The sequence below is a fragment of the Melanotaenia boesemani genome, chromosome 13 (assembly GCF_017639745.1).
Source record: "Melanotaenia boesemani isolate fMelBoe1 chromosome 13, fMelBoe1.pri, whole genome shotgun sequence".
Classification (NCBI taxonomy): Eukaryota; Metazoa; Chordata; class Actinopteri; order Atheriniformes; family Melanotaeniidae; genus Melanotaenia; species Melanotaenia boesemani.
In genome coordinates this window covers 28,101,117-28,120,945 of record NC_055694.1, presented here as the reverse complement: position 1 = coordinate 28,120,945, position 19,829 = coordinate 28,101,117, and the positions used below count along the sequence as shown (strand labels likewise).

Here is a 19,829-nt window from a genome sequence, read left to right as displayed (position 1 = left end):
TGTACACAACCTTATCAGAGGAATGCATTTTATTTTGTTTGCTATGCAACTCAACCCTGACCAACATGTGTGAATAATTTAAGCGTTAATAAAGGCATCTAATTCAAGAGACTAACAAGGGTTTTGTCAATCTGTTTACTTTAGGTGCTTTGTTACTAAAGATCAAATGAAGACACATATTTTGTTCCATTTCTTTAGATGCATCTATGAAAAATAGCAGATTGACAGACGGAGCACCAGTCCTATTTTCTCTGTCAAACTGTTATCATTCTTCATACATAATTCTGTGAAGTTGATTCCTAAAAAGCTATTACCTGAAAACTTAACATATCTCAGGAGGGTGTAGTATGTTTTCTTGAAACATCTTGAAACATTTGAGGATAGTGGACAACGAGATGAAAAAAGAAGAAGGGTCAGGCTAAAAACAAAACAAAACAAAACAAACTACCTAAGGTAGATGAACGGTATCTGAAAGTGATGTCCTCAAGAAATAGGAACAACTCTAGAACAATAAAGAATGAAAGGCAGCCAAAGAAGAACTTTGGAACGTCCTTCCAGAAGCCCGGAAAACTATTCCTGAAGACTAAGGCTTCAGGCTGCAATGAAGAATAAAGCTTCTCAGACTAAACACCGATCACCAAGATTGTTATAACTGTGTAAACTTGTTTTTGTTGTTCATACTGCCACTTACATTACAAACAGAAAGAGTAATGATGTCTGCAGACAGACCTTGGAGTCCACTAAAAGGGAATTCTTTACTATAGCTTAGGAAATGTCACAAACTTAAAGAAATGCATTATTTCCCCGTGAGAGGTAATAGTAATGCTCTGGAAATTATAAAATTTTGAACACCCCGCCGATTCAAACGAGCCCAAAGCTTTCACCGAAATGTCAAAACCAAATACAATATGAGAATTTCAGATAACTGACACATTTTAGAGGAAAAAATATGCCAAATGGAAAAAAACCCCACAGTGCTTCCAGCTGTCTAGCTCTTTATGATCAAAGAACATCTGCACTTTGCACACTGATGATACTTAAATCTTTTCACTAATTAACACCGGCTGTGGAGTAAGCATGGACCTTCTCTTAGATCTGGAATGGTTATTTCCAGACAGCTAACAAAGAGCTTTTCAGAGGCTTAGAAATAAAGTATTTAGTTTTTTCTTTTAGGAAGCTCAGAGCCATTTTATTAAAAAATGCTTAGATTTCGGAATATCTTTTTATGTTAAGCTGATGAACCTGCTGGAAATCTCCTTTTTGCTGTGTGAGGTCCAATTTCTTTTTAATCCTTTCCAGCATAATAATAATAAAAATATATATAAATAAATAAATAAATAAATAAAATTCTGCCTTGCACTTCTTCCTCTACCATAACTCCAGACCTCGGTCCATCTTCAATTCTTCACAACTCCCTCTAACTCTAAAATGTACTCATGTTGCCGCCTTGATCCTCACATTGTTGTATTTATTCTTTATTGTCAAGCTTACATGTAGTGACAGTTCCTCTGAGTGCAAGGCCAACGCTGTCTGCATACACAGGGAAAATGGACACGTGGTACAGAGTGTGAGATGACAGGCCGTCCAGCAGCACAGAGGATTCAGAGCCGGGCAGCACCACCTGCAGACAAAGCAAGTCTAAAGGTCAGGCCTGGACATGTACAATTCTCCACTACTAATACTTAGATGAAAACACTTTACCCATAAAGCATACATTTTATCCATCATACAATATTTAATGATGATGACACAATTAATATTCTTTTTTTTGTCAGGATCGTGAGGAGAAAAAACTGCTGTACAAAATTCAAAATATTATGGTCTGCTCAAATATATCCAACATTTTAGAGATATGTTCATTGAGAATTATATTGGTTATGATTAATTAAATTAGACATTGTTTACATGTTATTTACAACAAACACATTACAAAGTAGAAGCACTCAGACGGCACAGACCTCTGCCAAGTCATAGGGTCACTCACCTGAGAAAAATCCCAAAAGGCCCAACAGCCCACCTGGTACCCCCCTATATTTTGAACCTTCTGGATCGCCAGATCCAGAATATCAACATAATCCAAGTCAAACAATGTAGGATTATAACATCTCGTAATTTTTTTTTATTTGCCAATGATTGTGGCCATTATTTGTTGAGTTAGAAGCTGTAATGACAAAATTATCCCTTTCTCCCCATAGTAAAGGATCCTTTAAAAAATATCTGGATCCAAACGATGAACTGGATCACCCCCAAAGTGTAATAACTTGTTCCTTCATTCCATTTTTGACATTTAATGAAAATTTGATCAAAATCTGTTGAAAACTTTGAGCTTTTTTAAAAAGAACAGAAGCAGAAGAATGAATGCAGAATAAGCGTTGGCTTTGCTCCAACAAATGAATGAGGAGGACTCAGATGGAGGAGAAATGATCAGCTCCTCATACTACGATAGGACCAAGTTAGGAGTAAACGTCCTTGATGCCGGGGCAGTACTCATCTGGAGCTGCAACTAGAAGATGGCCTGTTGCTGTGCTTTATAACGTTTTGGATATCACTGCACTGAATGCATGGGTCCTCTTATTGAAGCTACATCGATACCAGAATGACCCGCCGTGCGTTTATTATTGAGCTGTCGACGTGCAATACAATAAATTAATATCAGCTGATATCCACCTTCTGTTTCATTACTTTAGCAATATATGATGTTTGTTTATCTAATTGCTCCCCCACAAATAATTGATAAAAAATATAAATACATTTTAAAAAATTATTTAATTTTGTTATATGTTACCTGATAAGTGAATGATGTAAACTAGTACGTATTTGACATTTTCTATTTTAAATACAAGCCCAAAGTAATCCCACATGCTAATTACTTAATTATTTATTTATTGAAGCTGTGTCGACTTCTGAATTAGAACGATAATACAAATGAGAAAAAAAAATAAAAAATTGGCCTCTGTAAATGTCACCTTTACCATTTTTAACGCATGAGCATGGTGTCAAAATAACCTCCTCTGGGGGTTCTACGGGGTATTGGAATGTTAGTGGTTCTAGTATCTAGTGTTAAAATTATTTTCTTTAACCAGGTAGTGATCTCGATCACTTGCAAAATCTAATCAGTTGTTCCTTATTCCATTTTTGAGATTTCCTGAAAATTTAATAAAAATCTGTCCATTACTTTTTGAGTTATGTTGCTAACAGACAGACAGGCAAACGTACTCTGCCAAAAACATTACCTCAGCCTTGGCAGAGGTAATTGACAATATAACATTCATTATTGTGTATTTCTTATAATTAACTTGTAATTATTTTTATTCAATCTAAATTCTCAGGAATTCTTAAATGAGCCAAACAAAACCTGCATGACATTATGAATTCTGAGCTGAAATTAAACATCATCACATAAATTAGTTAAATAACAGAAAGAATATTGTTCTATTTTTTTTCTATTTTCTTTCTTGAAACTGTGCTCATGTCTGAAACCCAGTGTGGTAAAAATGTACCAGAACAAACATCAAAAAGTTCCTCAACAAACAGTAGCTAAAATGATCTATCTGCTGGTAAACAGACTGTATGTCTGACCTCCTGGGGAGTTTGACCCTCAGCACTGTGGTACACCACTCTGTACAGCTGGACTGCCTTAGTAGGATTGGTCCAGTGCAGCTTCACCTCTCTGGATGCAAGTTCAGAAAACCGGAGATTAGTAGGACTGGGGTAAGAGAGGGCTGGGTCTGCTGTGGGCCTGGGCTCCATTCCTGGAAAGATATTAAAAGTAACACTTAATAAACCAAATAGAATAGAATAGAATAGAATTACTGTCATTGCATTAAACAATACAAAAAAATTTAAAAAGCTTTTCAGTACTGTTTTAGTACTGTCTCTGGTGGGCCTTCTTCACTACAGTAGTGGTACTGACGCCCCATTTCAGGCCGTTGCTGATGTGAGATCCCAAGAACTTGAAGCTGGACACCTACTGGTGTCTGATCCTCAGTGACAGGTGTTCTTTCCTGTTCCATCTGAAGTCCAGGATGAGCTCCTTAATTTTTCCAGTGTTCTAGGACAGGTTATTTTAGGCACACCAGTCGGTGGACTGATTCCTCAATGTTAAAAGTTTTCACATACTGTACCTTCCACCTTCTGTCAGTTCTAAGGTGTAACACATCAGGACATAATAAGAAAGATAATCTGGGGCCTTATGTACAAAGATCTGCATAGATATACCACTGAAACATGGCGTACACACAAATCCAGAAAATGTTGAATAAACAAAAAAATTCATATGTATGAATCTGTGCGCATGCATAAATCTAAGTACGTTTCCTTTATATATCCCAATCAATGTGGAACTGAGCGCAGGTGTTGGAGTACCTGACTTCGACCTGCCTACCTATGCCCCCATCTAAATACGCAAATCATATTCAAATGAGCCCGCACCAGAGTTTCCCTTCTGTGCACGATGAGAAAATTACAAGAGAGTGAGTGCACCAGGCAAAAGGTGACATTTTACACTTTATCTACGATGTTATTAACAAGAGTACTTCGCACATATAGACAATTATAGAAAGATCTTAAACTGTAGTTTAACTAGCAAAAATAAACAGCAATGATGCAAAGACATCATTGCGGGGATAGTATTTTGGGGAGCATGCTCTACGCACATGATGGGAATTAATTTTAGGAAAATTACACCAATATATTTACTCACCAAGAAGTCATCAATCGTGCACAGTGCTAACTTGTAGTCTTTTCCTAACCATGTTGTTACTCAGAATGCATGAGTCATGGGTTGAATCAGGCCAACTGTTGGTTAACTGCATTTGAACATCACATATGAATTGTATTTCGATTGAATGAAAATGTTTCCTGTTGACACATACAAAATCATTATGTGATGGCGCTTTTATAGCAATATGTGTGCAGTTGATAGCTTAGATTACATTAGAAAACCAGCTGTTGCTCCAAATTGTGCTTTATTGTTGACATGTTCAGCTACAATGTAGGAATTTTATATACGTGGTTGACGTGGATAATTCTGTCCCACACGGCTGGCATGGCTCGGCTCAGGGTCGACTGACACAGTCTCGATCGGTCTGCCAGCTCCCCACTGGAATTCCCCAGTTGCTAGGAACCCCGGTGTGGTCAGAACCAGTATGGGTGCAGGCAGAGCATGGCTCCAAGGCCGGCGGAAGCTTTGCGCACAGTTCAAGGAGGATTGCTCTTGGGAACCCAAAGTGACTGATAAGCCAGTTGTCATCGTGTGCCATTACATCCTTTCTGTCTCTGAACACAACACGTTTCCACGATCATTTCACTCTTGATACATCTGAACTTTGTCGTGACAAATAGCTTACGGTACATTTTTGTGCATACACACCCTTTTTATATGAGGCCTCTGGTCCTTACCAGAGACATACTGCACAGAAGTAGGATTCAGATATCCGGGATAAATGGTCAAATGGTAAATGGTAAATTAGAAATGACAAAGCTGGGTTCACAAAACCCAAAACAAAAGCGTCCAGGGTTAATTGGTTGCATCAAAACCAAGCGAGGATGAGTAGACACAGATTCATCATGCCAGGTAAAACTAATTTAATCCTGGATCAGTGTGCACTTCATATTTCCTTAAACAGACCCTTGCAATCTAACATAGAATCAGTGATCTAGCATGGCAATGAGAGCGGCATACTTTTATAACCTGTCACGGTTATAAAACAAAGAGAGCATAGCAAAGTATTGTACACCTCCTGACTGTGAATGCAGCATGTAAAGAACTTCTATATGTTGTCCTACATCAGAGGTGCCCAGGTCTGGTCCTTGAGATTATCCTGCAACTTTTAGATGCAACACATGTGACTCAAATGGCTGAATCATCCACATGTCATTCAGCTCTACAGATGTAGATGAGTAACATTTTTTTAAATAAATTTGATAATTATTTAGTTTTTTTTAACATTCTCTTGGTAGCGTTGTTTTCCTCTTTATTTTTCGCGGGTTTTCTTTTGTTGTTGTGTGGCACTAAAGTAACATGTCCCTGTCGCCGTCACATCGGTCCCCCTAACTCATGTGCGAATGCTAAATGAAACAGTTCCCCTGTGGAAGGGCAGTTCATAGAACTAAATTTGGGTTATTATCTGGAAATATTTTACCTGCTATTGTGTAAAGGGATACTGCTGTTAAAAAGCAACGTTTTGTTTGAAGTGTTTGGAAAAAAAAAAACAAGTTAATAAACTTTTGTCCATAGAGCAGTGCTGGTTTAAAAGCCCACAGTACACCATTTTTAACTGATTGAATTTTGAGCTTAACAGTGTGATTAATTGCAGAAAATCATGCTATTAATCATGATTAAAATTTGTAATCATTGCTCAGTACTAATTCTAACACATAAAACTTTACAAATGAGTGCTGGAGTTTTTGTTTTTTTTTAACACATGACTGGATGTAGATTACGTTTTGTGATGCCACGGTCGTCTATCCTTCCACACAGAATGTGAACCAGCCGAGCCACCAGCTTGCTGAGCAGAGGGAAGTCATTCACATTGTAAACGTTCAGATCCACTGGTTCCGATGCCACCTGTCTCAACTCAGCTTCGTCTGCATTCTTCACACCTGAACAACATAAAGTTTTAAAATAGATCACCTATTTAACATATAAAATATTTGTAGATGCTCTTTTTTCAGCCTTTCAGCCTCACCTACAGCAATGATTTCCACCCCTGCATTCTTCAGCCGGTTTGCTGCAGCAATGGCATCATCCTGAGATTTCCCATCAGTCAACAACACCAAGAAAAACGGGGTGTCTAATCTTTTGCCTGCTTCAGACCTCATGTTCTCCTCCATGACATGAATCAGTGCCTGTCCTGGGGGATGACTGGCTGGTTACACACTGACAGAAAATGGTGCATCCGCAGTTCTATAAGGTTCAGTACATGTCATGTTTGCACCTGTAAATGTGTTTCCTCCTTTATATCTGAAATTTCTTACTGCCTCCAACAGCTGCTCTTTAGTAGTGTAGTTGTTGAGCTGCCATTCTGTTCGAGGGTCTCCACTGTACTGGGTCAAACCTGAAAAAAAAAAGAAAAAATCTTCATTAGATGTGATTTTATAATCTGTGACAAACCATTTAGTAAAAAAATAATCCATTCTACTTTGGTAAACTTAAATATTCTTGCTTTTGTTGATATTTGTTTGTTATGTACTACAGATCTGTTCAAAAGCAAGACTGTGCACAAAAGTAACTATGTTTTAATTAGGGCTGTCAAAAATAATGTGTTAACGGCAGTAACAAACTTATGTAATTAATTGGGTTTTTAACACATGGTGGAATTACTTATATTATTTTTCAAATGAATAAATTAAAAGATTTGGACTGGAATCCAAATTAATTGGCCTGCTATAAACAGTGCATGCTTTTATAACATGCAGCATGAATAATAAAGGACAGAAGGAATGTAAAATCTATTGTGTGGTGCTGTGTTTCTATAGGTGCGACCCACAGAAGTAGATGATTCCCCACCATACTCCCTTTAAAACTCTGGTTCTCACCGATTTGGATGTGATTTGGCCCAATGTGGAAAGGTGTCACCAGCCCCTCCAAGAAGTCTCTGACCCGCCTGAAATTGGTGCGTCCAATACTCCAGGAGCCATCTACCAAAAGTATGATGTCTGCTGCTGCATCAATGTTGCACTCATATGGTTTTCTTGGATACATCCCTAAATTCAAGGATACAAGAGTACAGACTCAAACTGAAGCCGTTGTTCATATTGCCCTTTCTGTTTCATTTGTCTCTCATCAAATACCTTTATGTACATTTAGGAAACAGGTGACTGTGGAAGGCAGGTAGAATGTAGGTGTGTACAGTAAATACTATCTCAACATGTGTCAACATGGTGTATTCATGAGAGTGTCCATGCATGTAAGGGTCTGTGTGCTCCTTTAGATTATGAAGAGAATGTATGTGCCCTGCAGCTGCACAGGATGGCCTGTCATTACCCCGTACCTGTCCCTCCCTTGTTTAAACACTGTCATCACATCCCAAACCAACACTTACTGCTCCAAAACCTCATGTTTTTTTATGTTTAGGTCCCCAGAAGAAATAAAGAAGCCTTTTAAAGGTAGCATTTCTTCCTGCTAAAACAGACTGTTATTTTTTTCTGCTATCAGGTTTTCCTAATTAAATTCATCAATTTTAATGCAAAACAGTAGTAAAACTCTAAGATGTTTCCTAATAGTGGAGATTAGAGGTTACCTGTGACTGGCTGTGTATGGACAGGTGTTTTTCGGGTTTTATCCTCAGTCAGTCTACCTCGTTTCGTCCCCTGATCATCAGTGCTTTCCACTGTAGAACGATGTCGCTCCTTTTCTTTCTTTCTCTTCTTTTTCTCTTTGGTGGCTTTCTCTGAGGCCTCATCAGGGAGTTCAGAGGGGCTTTCTGTGGTTGGGGGCTCTGGAGGCCAACACATGGGTGGGGTTACAGCATGGTAAGCAAAGATCATGTATGTGACAGGAATGTATCAAAGGGAATGAGAGAGAAAACTTAATTTCCCTGTTAACAACATTATTTATGGTAAGCAAGAGATACAGATTGTTCCTGCCTGACAATTTCTTAGACATTTGAAAGAAAAGTGAATAATAACTTCCTAACAGTTTGTGAGAGATTGAAACCTTTTTATCTATTAAATGTAAGTGCCATTAAAAACTCATTCTTGTTTTAAATTTTTTATTTAATAGTTAATTTATCAGGGACCATGTACAGTAAAACTTTAAACGTAGACCAGACTCAGTAGAGATGCACTGCTCCACTTTTTTGACAGCTTTTGAAATGACAAGGAGTTTACTTACAGCCAGTTTCAGTGCTCTAGGAAAGGCACTTTCTTCTACCAACTGATTTATCAGTTCTGTAATTGGAAAGCCAAAAAATAAATAAATAAATAAATCATAGGCTCTTGAAATTGACAGGGATGCAAGGATCTTATTTAGCTGAACCTTGTTAGTTGGTTTAACACCTAAATTGGCTTTGTGATTTGTTATGATCTGATGAGTATGTGTCAAGTTTGGACTCAATTCCTGAACTGATACAATAAAATAGTCATTAAACTTGCTAGCTGTAACTAACTATATCAGAGTGAAGAGTGCCATTTAACTTGAACTAAGTGATTTTACTCTTTATGTTTTCTCTTCCTGCGAGTTTGTAAATGTTTTTTTTTTTTTTGGCCTTATTGCATTTTGATCAGATCCAGAAAATAAAAATTGCCTTTGCTTTGCAGAGCTGCATTGTCATTTGAAAAAACATGTTAAGGAGTCTCTTTTGACCTGAGTCCAGGATAATCTGGACCCACTGCAGTTCACTTATAGGTCAGGCAGAAATGATGAGGATGCTGTAGGCACCCTGCTGAATTTAGTTTACACGACCTTTAGGGAGCCAGGTTCTTCGCCCGTTTTTTATTATTTGATTTTTCATCTACTTTAAATTACATTCAGCTGCACATTTTAACAGAAAGATTAAGGGTCTCTCACAACAGTTATCCTGGTTTTGTAGCCTGGCTGACTGACTTTTTAACATAGTGGCCACAACATTTGTTTTATATACAATTGAGTCCCACAGCCAACGTGTAGGTTGTAACATTGTTAAATTCGCAGATGACTCAGTTATCATATCCTTGCTGAGCAGTGATGACCCTGATCATGGATCTGTAGTGAAGGAATTCATGTCAACCTTCTTAAATATCAACATAAAGAAAACAGAAGAAATGTGTATTGACTTCCAGACGAATCCTCCAGACATCTCTTCTGTCTGCATTATGAACCTTGGCACTCATTTAGATGACAGGCTGTCCTTTGATCTTCCTGTTGAGGCTGTGTGCAAGAAGGCTCATCACTACATGTATTTTTACTGGAAGCGTAGTTTTAATGTTGATGGTATTTTTATGCAAATGTTTTACTCTTGTTTTATTGAATCCCTTTTAACTTTTTTATTTGTTGGTATGGCTCTGTTTGGGATGGCTCCCTTTCCCTCAAAAATAAAAACAGACTGCAGGGGCTTGTAGTACTGTGTAAGGAAATTGCAGTAAAAACGCAAAAGTATTTTAGCAAACCACCCTTTCATCCGCACGAAGCCAGGGATTAGCCTCCATGAAACCGACCATGTCTGAAGCCAGGTACCAAAGTGGAGAAGTTTGAGTCCGCTACCGTCTGTGTGGACTGCAAAGCTGCACAACTCGCAATGTGATGAACGCGCGCCGATTCCCAATCCACCTGTTATGTTTGGCTTTCTACCAATGAGTTGACAAGAGGACCAAGTTTTCATTAGCAGCGAGACAATCCTTTATTTAGCCTTCACTCCATGGCTATCCCGGAAGTTCTGCCTCTTCCGCTTAGCCTTCACAATAATACCACAATACACTACACACCCTTCTCAGTTTTTTTTTTGTTTTCATTTAGAATTAAACCAGAAGATATTAAATAACTAACCTCATACCCGCACTAACAGATGTGTCAGTTAATGCTGACTTAACTTCAATAACATTTTGGTAAACAAAATAGATCAGTGCACTTAGCTTAACAGAACACTTTTTTTTCTTTTCTGTTTTTTTACCTTCTGTAACTTAGATGTATCACATACACTTCAGGCTTTAACATTGCTAACTTAAATCGTTACTGTCCATTTTTAAATGTTACTCTCTAAATCTCAGTGGAGTGTTGACCAGTCTTTCTGATCTGGTACGATAAGAATGTGAGAGTGCAAATGTGTCAGCAATGTCACTGTTTTGAGCTGGTGCTGAGGATTGTGCCTGTGAATCAACATTTTCAGCCGACTGAGTGTTGTCACAATCCATTTCCTCATTAATGTTCTCTTCAGAAGCTGGTGGAAACGCTGCTTCAGCGGTCTGTCTCAGGTGCTTTCTGTTACGTCTGAAGATTCTTCCTTCCAACATAGGAGCGCGTCTGGTCATGTTTTTCCACAACCACCCCTGGTTCCCAACTGTTTCTTGACCTCATCCTCACATTTTGTCCAGAATGCAACTCAGGCAGTAGTTTTGCATAACGATCATAGTGATTTTTTTGTTTCACCTGTTTTTCTTTCATTTGTCTATATGCACTGAGCGCTCTCTCTGGAGTGAGCAAAGAGGTGGATACTGGCAGCTTTGTCTTTAGCCTACGTCCCATCAGCATCTGTGCAGGCGACAGACCCACACCTTCTAGTGGTGTATTTCGGTACTCTAGAAGAGCTATGTATGGGTCACCATTACCAGGCTGAGACTTTTTTAGCAGGTTTTTTATTGTTTGCACAGTTCTTTCAGCCTGTCCGTTAGACTGTGCATGACCCGGGCTTGATGTGACATGATTGAACTCCCAGTTTGCGGCAAAATGTCTAAAGTCCTCACTGGCATATTGTGGACCATTGTCAGAAAATACCACATCAGGGATTCCATGTCTCGAAAAGCTGGATTTCAGGGCTGTTACCACTCCTTTACTGGTTGTATTGCTCAGTCTCATTATCTCTGGGTATTTAGAGAAATAGTCAACACACAGCAGAAACTCTGAACCATTGCTGTGAAATAAATCAGTGCCAACTTTCTCCCATGGTCTGTGCGGTAGCGGGTGTGAGATCAATGGCTCCTTTTGTTGGTTGTTCCTGTTCTCATTACAGACTGCACACTGAGCCACCACTTCTTCAATCTGTGTTGACATGCCAGGCCAATACAGCACATCTCTGGCCCTCTCTTTGCATTTGACCACTCCTAAGTGTGACTCGTGTATTTTATCCAGCATTTGTTGTCTTAGCTGCAGTGGTACAATGAGTTTCTCCGCCTTGAACAGCAGTCCTGAAGCAAAACTGATTTCCTCTCTGAATGTCGAGAATGGTTGTATGCTCTCTGGTACGGCAGACTTGTCTCTGGGCCATCCAGTCACTGTTATGTCTTTTAACCTCTGAAGAACCATGTCTTGTGCAGTTGCATCTCTGAACATTTTGAGTTTTTCTTCTGAAATGGGCAGCTGCAGTGTAATCCTGTTTACCTGTAGTTCTTGCTCCATAAGTTCCTCTTTGTGCTCATTAAGATAAGCACGGCTCAATGCATCCGCAATGTGAAGTTCTTTTCCTGGTTTGTAGGTTACCCTCACATTGTATTTTTGCAGACGCAGCAGCATTCTTTGCAGTCTCATTGGAGCGTGATGCAATGGTTTCTTTAATATGCTCTCCAGTGGCTTGTGGTCGCTCTCTACTTGTATTTCCTTGCCATATAGATACTGGTGAAGTTTCTCACATCCATACGCAATGGCTAGGAGTTCCTTTTCTATTTGTGCATATTGGCGTTGACAATCTGTGAGTGCCCTTGATCCGTATGCCACAGGTTGTCCGTCTTGGAGTATTACAGCTCCGATGCCTTCAGAGCTGGCATCCACGAAGAATGTCACAGCCTTGTTGACATCATAATGTTTCAGCGTGGGGGCTCCTGTTATGAGCTTTTTCAGCAGTTCAAAGCTTTGCTGCTGAGGCTCCTCCCACTGCCATTCAGTTTCTCCCTGTAGCAACATCCGAAGTGGGGCAGAAATCTCAGAGAGGTTGGGTATGAATTTTGATAGATACTGGACCATTCCCATGAACCTCATCAATGCTTGCTTGTCAACAGGTGGTGGCAGTTGAGTAATGGCTCGAATCTTTTCGCCATCAGGCCGAAGCCCGGCTGCACTGATTGTGTGTCCGATGTACTTGACTTCTGTCATTCTGAACTTGCACTTGTTTATGTTGAATCTCAGGCCGTTTTCATCAGCTCTTTGCAGTAGCTTTTGTAGCCTCTGATCATGTTGCTGCAGTGAGTCTCCCCAGACCAACAGGTCATCAATAATGTTTACGACTCCTTCCAATCCTTCAATCATCTTGCTGTCAACATCCAGCATCCGAAATGTTTTGGCTGAAATGACATTACAGTCGACACCAGTGTCCATTTGAACTTTGACTTTTGTCCCATTAATTATCAGTTCTTCCTTCCATCTGTCTTTGTCATTCTGTGGATTTTCAACAGCTGCAACATTTATTATTTCTAATGTCCCAATGAACATGTCCTCATCATCATCCTCACATTCCTGATGTCGCTCAACAGCATGCATCTTTTGTGTTGATCTCTTGCCACTGGTTCGGCACATTTTTGCAAAATGAGTTTTCTTTTTACACCTTTTGCACATTTGTCCATAGGCTGGACATCTTCTTTGTTCATGCTTGTATCCACATCTGTCACAGTTACCTTTCTTCTCAGAGTACCTCCAACTTTCTTTGGTGATACTCTGTTTTTTATATGTTTTTGCTGTGATAACATTTTTAATGTCAGACTCTTCATGTAAAGCTTTCAGCTGCGTGGATGTCTAATCTAATCTAATGCTTTATCCAGCGTGAGGTCTGCTTCTCTGAGCAGTCTGACTCTTACTCGATCATCACATATTCCACATACAATTCTGTCTCTTATTAGTGAGTCGCACAGGTCACCGAATTCACGGTCTTTTGCCTTGTTTTTTAAGTCTGTTACAAAGGCATCTATCGTTTCCGATGGGCCTTGTGTATGTGTGAAGAACATGTGTCGAATATAGGGCAGATTTTTTCTGGGTTCACAGTCAACTTCTGCTTCAATGGAGCTATTTTATTCCTTTGGTCGTTGGTGAGGACAAACGTGTTACTCACTTTGATAGCTTCTTCCCCCGCAACATGTAGAAAAGTTGCACATTGCACTTCAGACTTTTCAGCCACGCCACTAGCTATGGCAAACAGGTCGTAGCGCTGTAGCCACGTTCTCCAATTTTCGGCAAGATTCCCTTGTAGGATTAAGTTCGGCGGCGGTTTAAAGTGTGCCATTCTCGTCTTATCTGTCCACGTGTTCATTCTAACCCTTTTATGATTGGTTTTCTACCAATGAGTTGACAAGAGGACCGAGTTTTCATTAGCAGCGAGACAATCCTTTATTTATTAAGTATTCCCTTTTCCGCTTAGCCTTTTACAATAATACCACAATACACTACACACCCTTCCTCGAGTTTTTTATGCTTTATAGTCAAGCATTTTTTGAAGAAGAAGCTCATCTTCTTTATTAGTCCAAATAAACGTTTCTCCTTTGCTTCGCAGTAAATCCTCAGCTATACTCTCTTCTCTGCTTTCAAAGTGTACTTCCTGCAACACGCAGTGAGCCTTTATCTGCGCATGTGTTGTTTTGCTCTAGCTTTGGAGTGTTACTCTTTAGCACCCCCCACAGCCTGTAGTATGTACTACAGCGGTGTCGTGGGGATGTTGAAGCCTTTCTGCTAGTTCTTGCCACCGTTTTCACACCGTTTTTACACTTCAGCCGGCTTCGGTGCCGTGTGGACATAGCCTAACTTGAATGACCTCTCATCCTGTATCAAATCACAGTCCAAAGCAAAGCCATTTAATCCTTATGGATCAGAGCCACCCGTTCCAATCCAAGCCACTTCATTTATAAAGCACATTTTAAGCACATGTTGCCAAAGTTCTGCACATAAAAAAACAACAATATTGATTTAAAAAAAAAAAAAAAAAAATTTAAAAAGAGCCCACAATTTTTTAAATCTGAACTAGTAAAATACTGAGATGGTTCCATTTGGAAATACCCTCTTTGACTTGGGACCTCTCCAAAGTTATGTTCGTCCCAAAATCACCACCCCTTGACGTCACCATGGATGCGATTTTCAAATTTGACAAACAGGTCAATGCCGTTTTAAAATTCATTTTTCTCACTTTCGTTTTTTTATCAAAAGTGAAATCTTTTTCAAAAAGTTTCTATATAAATCTGTCTTCCTCTGGCTCCATCCCTCAGATCAGTATCCAGAAGCTGGACGTGATGCCTATGTTGCGAGCATTAAAGTTTTTCAATCGGCAGAAAGATCATGATTACATTGCTACTTGTGTGATAAAGAAATACTAAAATAACTGTGTAACTCATCGATTCAGTCACTTTAAATTGTTGCTCATTTAGTGTAGCATGTTACTTTGTGCTATCTGGCAATACAAAGTTCCCACTCCAAAGATACAAATTTAAGACCCAGTACAAATACACTAAGAAAAAGTCTATAAGGATTTTCCAATGTGGTATTGTGTTTTATTAGTAGTAATTAGTTTATTACTTTTTATTTTCATTGTTGCTTGTTGGTTTGTTTGGAAGCAGTGTTGACAACTTTCTTTTAAAAGATGGAATTATAATGTAATGGAAAAGTAAAAGATGGGTTCTCTTTGTAACACACTTTATGGTTTTAAGGCAGCGCTCCAACCTTAAAACATTGTGTTTTGATGGAACGCTGATATTCATTATGCACATTACTGGGGCCACCATTGCCCTACAGCGCCCCGAGGCTGAACTACACTTCACAACTTTGTGTTCCTTTCTAGAGCATCACATTACAGCCGCGTTTTCTTTACAGCACCACGTAAATTGCCAGCAACTGGATATAAACACACTGGCTATTTTGAACAGGCACCATGGCTGATTCAGCAAAGAAATGCAATTATCAGAGGAAGGGAGGAAAAGAGAGAGAAAGTGACAGAGCAAAAAATAAGAATCAACATCAGTCCAACTTTTACTGGCTGGAGAGAGCTCAGACAAGAGACAGGATGCAGCATGTTATGCAGCGCCTCACTGAGAATATCTGCCAACAAATTACATTGTAATGCGTAACCATAACCAAGAAGTTTGGAACAGAGACTACAAACAGCAAGGAAATAGTGACTACATTCTGAAATACATTTTCTAAGATGAGTCAATTTAAAGTCAGTGGTTCTAGTTGGTTTTAGAACATGTTCATGTTATGAGTGTTATATGGGGTTTTTTTGGTCTACAGAATGAATAAAGAATTATCATATAGGTGAAACTAAAAACCCATGTGTTCAGGCTCCTATAATGCGATTGGAGCCTTTGTTTGTAGTGTTGAGCTGTTTCATCCAATGCCTGGCTGTGACATTACAGGAAACAGGATGCAATAAGTCAAGTCAGTATCCTGTTTGTTAGTGGTTTCTAATGCACCTGTTGTCAAGACACTGTTTTTCCACACTGAGCACAACCTGTATGTTTGTTTAAAAAATAATTGTCTGAACATTCTGGTTAAAGAATTAATGTATGCGGTCATTTACTCTGCCATCTTTTGAACTAGCACAAATTACTAGCATTAGCATGTTTACTAAACGGTAAACAGAACTGAAACAGTGCAGCACATTCTCTTGTCACGTGCGAGTGTTTGCGTCAGTGTGCGTCGTTCATACAAGCAGACAGCAGAGGAACATAACGAAGAAATCCACCAAAAGGAAGACAAAAAAACATGACTAATTTGGTACAAACATTTACTCGCCACTTGGTGGATAGCCCTCTGAGATTTACTCGCCAAACGAAAAATTTACTTGCATTTGGAGCCTGGCGAGTGTTAATTTCAGACCCTGCTCAGTATGTCTAGCAACGCCCCTGCCCTCACAATCTCTGCAGGCATAACATATCGATCACTGAAGTCTTTTTTCAGGCTCAACAGATGGATCCTAAATAAAATCAACTGTCAGCAATGCCGGAGTGGCTAATATTTATTACTGCACATTTGAACAAAACAGGAAGCCTTAGTTTTAAGATTGCAGGGAACTTATGTTGTTTAAGCATCAGCACAAAAACTTATAGCTACTAGCAGGCAGACATAAGTTACTTCCCCAAAAACCAGTGACATTGCTACACATACAGTATCCACCATTTCTACATTTTCTACATTTTATACCTGTATAGTACCTGATATTACCTGTCTGCAGCGCCAAAGGACTCTGAGTAACATCTGTCTCCAAGCTAATAGCACCTGTCCTCCTCCTCTCCGCTTTAGTTTGCTTCATCACCCCCTCATCACCTCTGCTTCTGTGTTATGACAGATTCTCAGACATTTAAGGAGGTTTATGGTCTTCACACACATATATTAAACTGTGCATCATTGCTTTTTGTGGTGAAATATCTCCACTCTTCACTGCATGTCAAACTGATCACTGAGCAGTGAGTGAACCATGCTGCTGCAACGTGACACTGCTCCTTTTTCATATATGGCTATGGAAACTGGAACAAGTACCTTATTATCCTGAAAGTTTAGTCAGGCTATACATGTTGGTATAGAGGGAATCGATGTTTTACTATTGAGGCACATCACTACTATTTATTCTTCTCAGATAATTACTTAAATCAAATCATAGGCCTGTTCCAACTTATTTATTTATTTGTTTCACTAGGACAGTGGCCCAAAAGTAATGCAGTCCACTGGGATATTGATATGGGTGTGTGTGGAATACTAAAATACTTTTAACTACTAGTGCAGTACCTGCAGTAGTGGCAGAAGAAGCAGTGGTGGTCGTGAGCTCTGGGTACAGCGTTGGTGGCAGACCTAACAGGGTCTCTGTTATATCATCCAGGTCCCCCGATCCCGACCCGCTTGGCAACGTCTTCTTCTTCTGGTCACGGCTACCACTGCGAATCATCTCTTCCTCACGCAAACCTTCCACTGGAAGATAGCAAATGCAATATAACTATCTGTTTGAATTTAGTAAAACTGTCAGAAATACTTGCAAACAAGCCAACAGCACAAAACAGAGGCAATGGGTGACAAAAACAACAAAAACTATTTGTTAATATGTTTATTTAAAACGTTCTTTTTAAATAAAACACAGTATACTAAAGGTATAGTAAAGCAAGGGGTTTCTTTTCATGTATCAGTTACGGTAATTCTTCAATTAAAAAGATCTTTACCTGTTATTTACGTTACCTCCTTCTGTGTATATGCTGTAATTTTGGGAAAGGGTTATCCTTAAGCACTGCTTATCAAAACTTTCTTTTTCCATCAGGTGAGGGATTTAACAACATTACTTTTTGAAGATTCTGTCTTGGTTTTCTGCAGGCTTGAGGTTAGAGGTAAAATTGAGCATGTTAAAAATAAAGATGGGGCATGTTTGGTATTTGGTAAGTTATTACTCGTCTCATCAGGTGGTGCTGACAAATCCTTGACTGGAATTAAGAGACGAGGGGAACAAATTGAGGGTAAAATTTTCCAGAAGTAAGGATTGCCTCAACTTGGTAGCCCAATGCTAAGACAGTCCAGAGTAAGCGCAGAGCCCTGAGGGGGTTAAAACAAATGGGAAGCATGAAGGCGCATCAGGAAGGAATTCTCAGACAGTCACGACAGCATGACAGCCGGTGTTGCAAATTTCCAAGTCAGGGTGTTTTTCTGGCCTGTCTAGACATGCTCACCTTGACATGGTAACCTACTATCACTTGCATGGTTAGCAAGTAACTGCAGGCTACATTCACATATTGTACTATGGCATTTATAGAATAAATCAGAATGACAATAAACATAAAAAAGTGAAAGGGGCTCGCAAGTCTGGAGAGATTCACTCGACAGAACCATGCAGATTATCTGTCCTACTATTTTTCTCAGAAATTTCTTGAACTTAAAAACTTAAGACAAGTTTTCTACTCCCTGCAAACTGCCTGTCCTTAAAAACAATCACGAAGTTTGAGTACAAAGCCATTATTAAGGTTGCCTTTGTGCCTCAGGATGGCAAATTTACAACCCAGAACACAATTAGCTCAAGTTAAGTATACACACTAGGTTCAAACACTTTAAGCCTGTAATCCTACTATGTGGCATTTAAACCCACTGTGTGTGTGTCTGCTTGTGAACCTGGTCAGATGAGGCGGGATGTTTTCAATCTGACCAAGCTCGACTTTGTCGATAATATCTCACAGTACTAATAGCTGTTAGTACTATGAGTATTTTTTGTAATTTTTTATCGCTGGTAAACAGCCCAATACAGATGATATTTGTTCTTGGTGGTGGTGGTGTGGGTCCAGACGGATTTTGTTTCAATTTAAAAACTCTTTGGTATATTGTGTTATGAGCATATCTGAATTTCCATGTTCATCCACAGGTTTTTCAAATTAAGCAAAGGAAATTGCCCAAAGTAGAGGGACAGAGCAGTTGTCAGTTTATACTAAAGATCAGTGCTGTTACAACATGCTGCTAGATAAAGGCTGAATACAGATTTTAAATTCCTTCAATATTATAAGCAGGGAACGACCGATATGGATTTTTTAGGTCGATGCCAATACTGATTCTTTTCTCATCAGCCTTGGCCGATACGGGCTGCTGATTTTCTTGAGCTGATATTTGGAGGCAATGCTGCTTTTGCTCCCTCAATTTACATCATAAAAATGACAAAAATAAAAATGTTACGAGTCTCGTGTAAGTTTTTTTAAGAAATGTTTATTAAAAATTAAAGTTCTGAAACTTCTTAATTCTCCCAGTTTAGGAGATGCTGGTTATAATGGGGGAAGCAGAGGCGCTCAGCATTTTCTCCCATGAGCCTGTACTGGCTGCTGTACTGCTCCTGCTCCTGCTCCTCCTCCTCCTCCTCCTCCTCCTCCTCCTCCTCCTCCTCAGTCTCCTCAGAAGATGGTCTGTGTGCCGAGGAATTCCTATTAAAGGGGTAGTGCACCCTAAAATGTGTTTTTTGAGCTGTAACAACACATTTTTATTTAATTGTAATGAAAACCACCTATACTGTTGATAAAAATTTTCTCTTTATAAAAAAAAAAAAAAGAAAAGAAAAGAAAAGGATTTTGTGGGTAAAAATGGCTCATAACACCCTATACAAGGTAAAACCAGGTTTTGCTTTTCATGGTGTAGAGCCGTACTGGTGCGTCTCTACGTCTGCCGCCTCCCCCAGATGCAGATAGGCAGGTCCTTGCCTTGCAGGCATAGAAAACTACGCCCACCAACACATATGAATGGTGAAATGGTGTACATTTGCTAGTTTCAGACTTTC

General features: G+C 39.3%; 1 protein-coding gene across 2 annotated transcripts in view; it reads right to left on the bottom strand.

Annotated features, from left to right (window-relative positions):
- The window catches only part of LOC121652166 (collagen alpha-1(XX) chain), a 63,447-nt gene that overhangs the window by 34,375 nt on the left and 9,243 nt on the right, over window positions 1-19,829 (bottom strand). The window contains exons 2-10 of one of the 2 annotated variants that reach the window (XM_042004792.1): window positions 17,752-17,784; window positions 17,327-17,506; window positions 8,244-8,441; window positions 7,540-7,707; window positions 6,939-7,058; window positions 6,690-6,854; window positions 6,445-6,603; window positions 3,580-3,752; window positions 1,492-1,621 (exon numbers count right to left, since the gene is read on the bottom strand). In XM_042004792.1, coding sequence (XP_041860726.1) covers window positions 1,492-1,621; window positions 3,580-3,752; window positions 6,445-6,603; window positions 6,690-6,854; window positions 6,939-7,058; window positions 7,540-7,707; window positions 8,244-8,441; window positions 17,327-17,483 — 1,270 coding nt within the window. In that variant the 5' untranslated portion in view covers window positions 17,484-17,506; window positions 17,752-17,784. The remainder of the gene's footprint in view (window positions 1-1,491; window positions 1,622-3,579; window positions 3,753-6,444; window positions 6,604-6,689; window positions 6,855-6,938; window positions 7,059-7,539; window positions 7,708-8,243; window positions 8,442-17,326; window positions 17,507-17,751; window positions 17,785-19,829) is intronic. The other variant, XM_042004791.1, reaches the window with a different exon arrangement.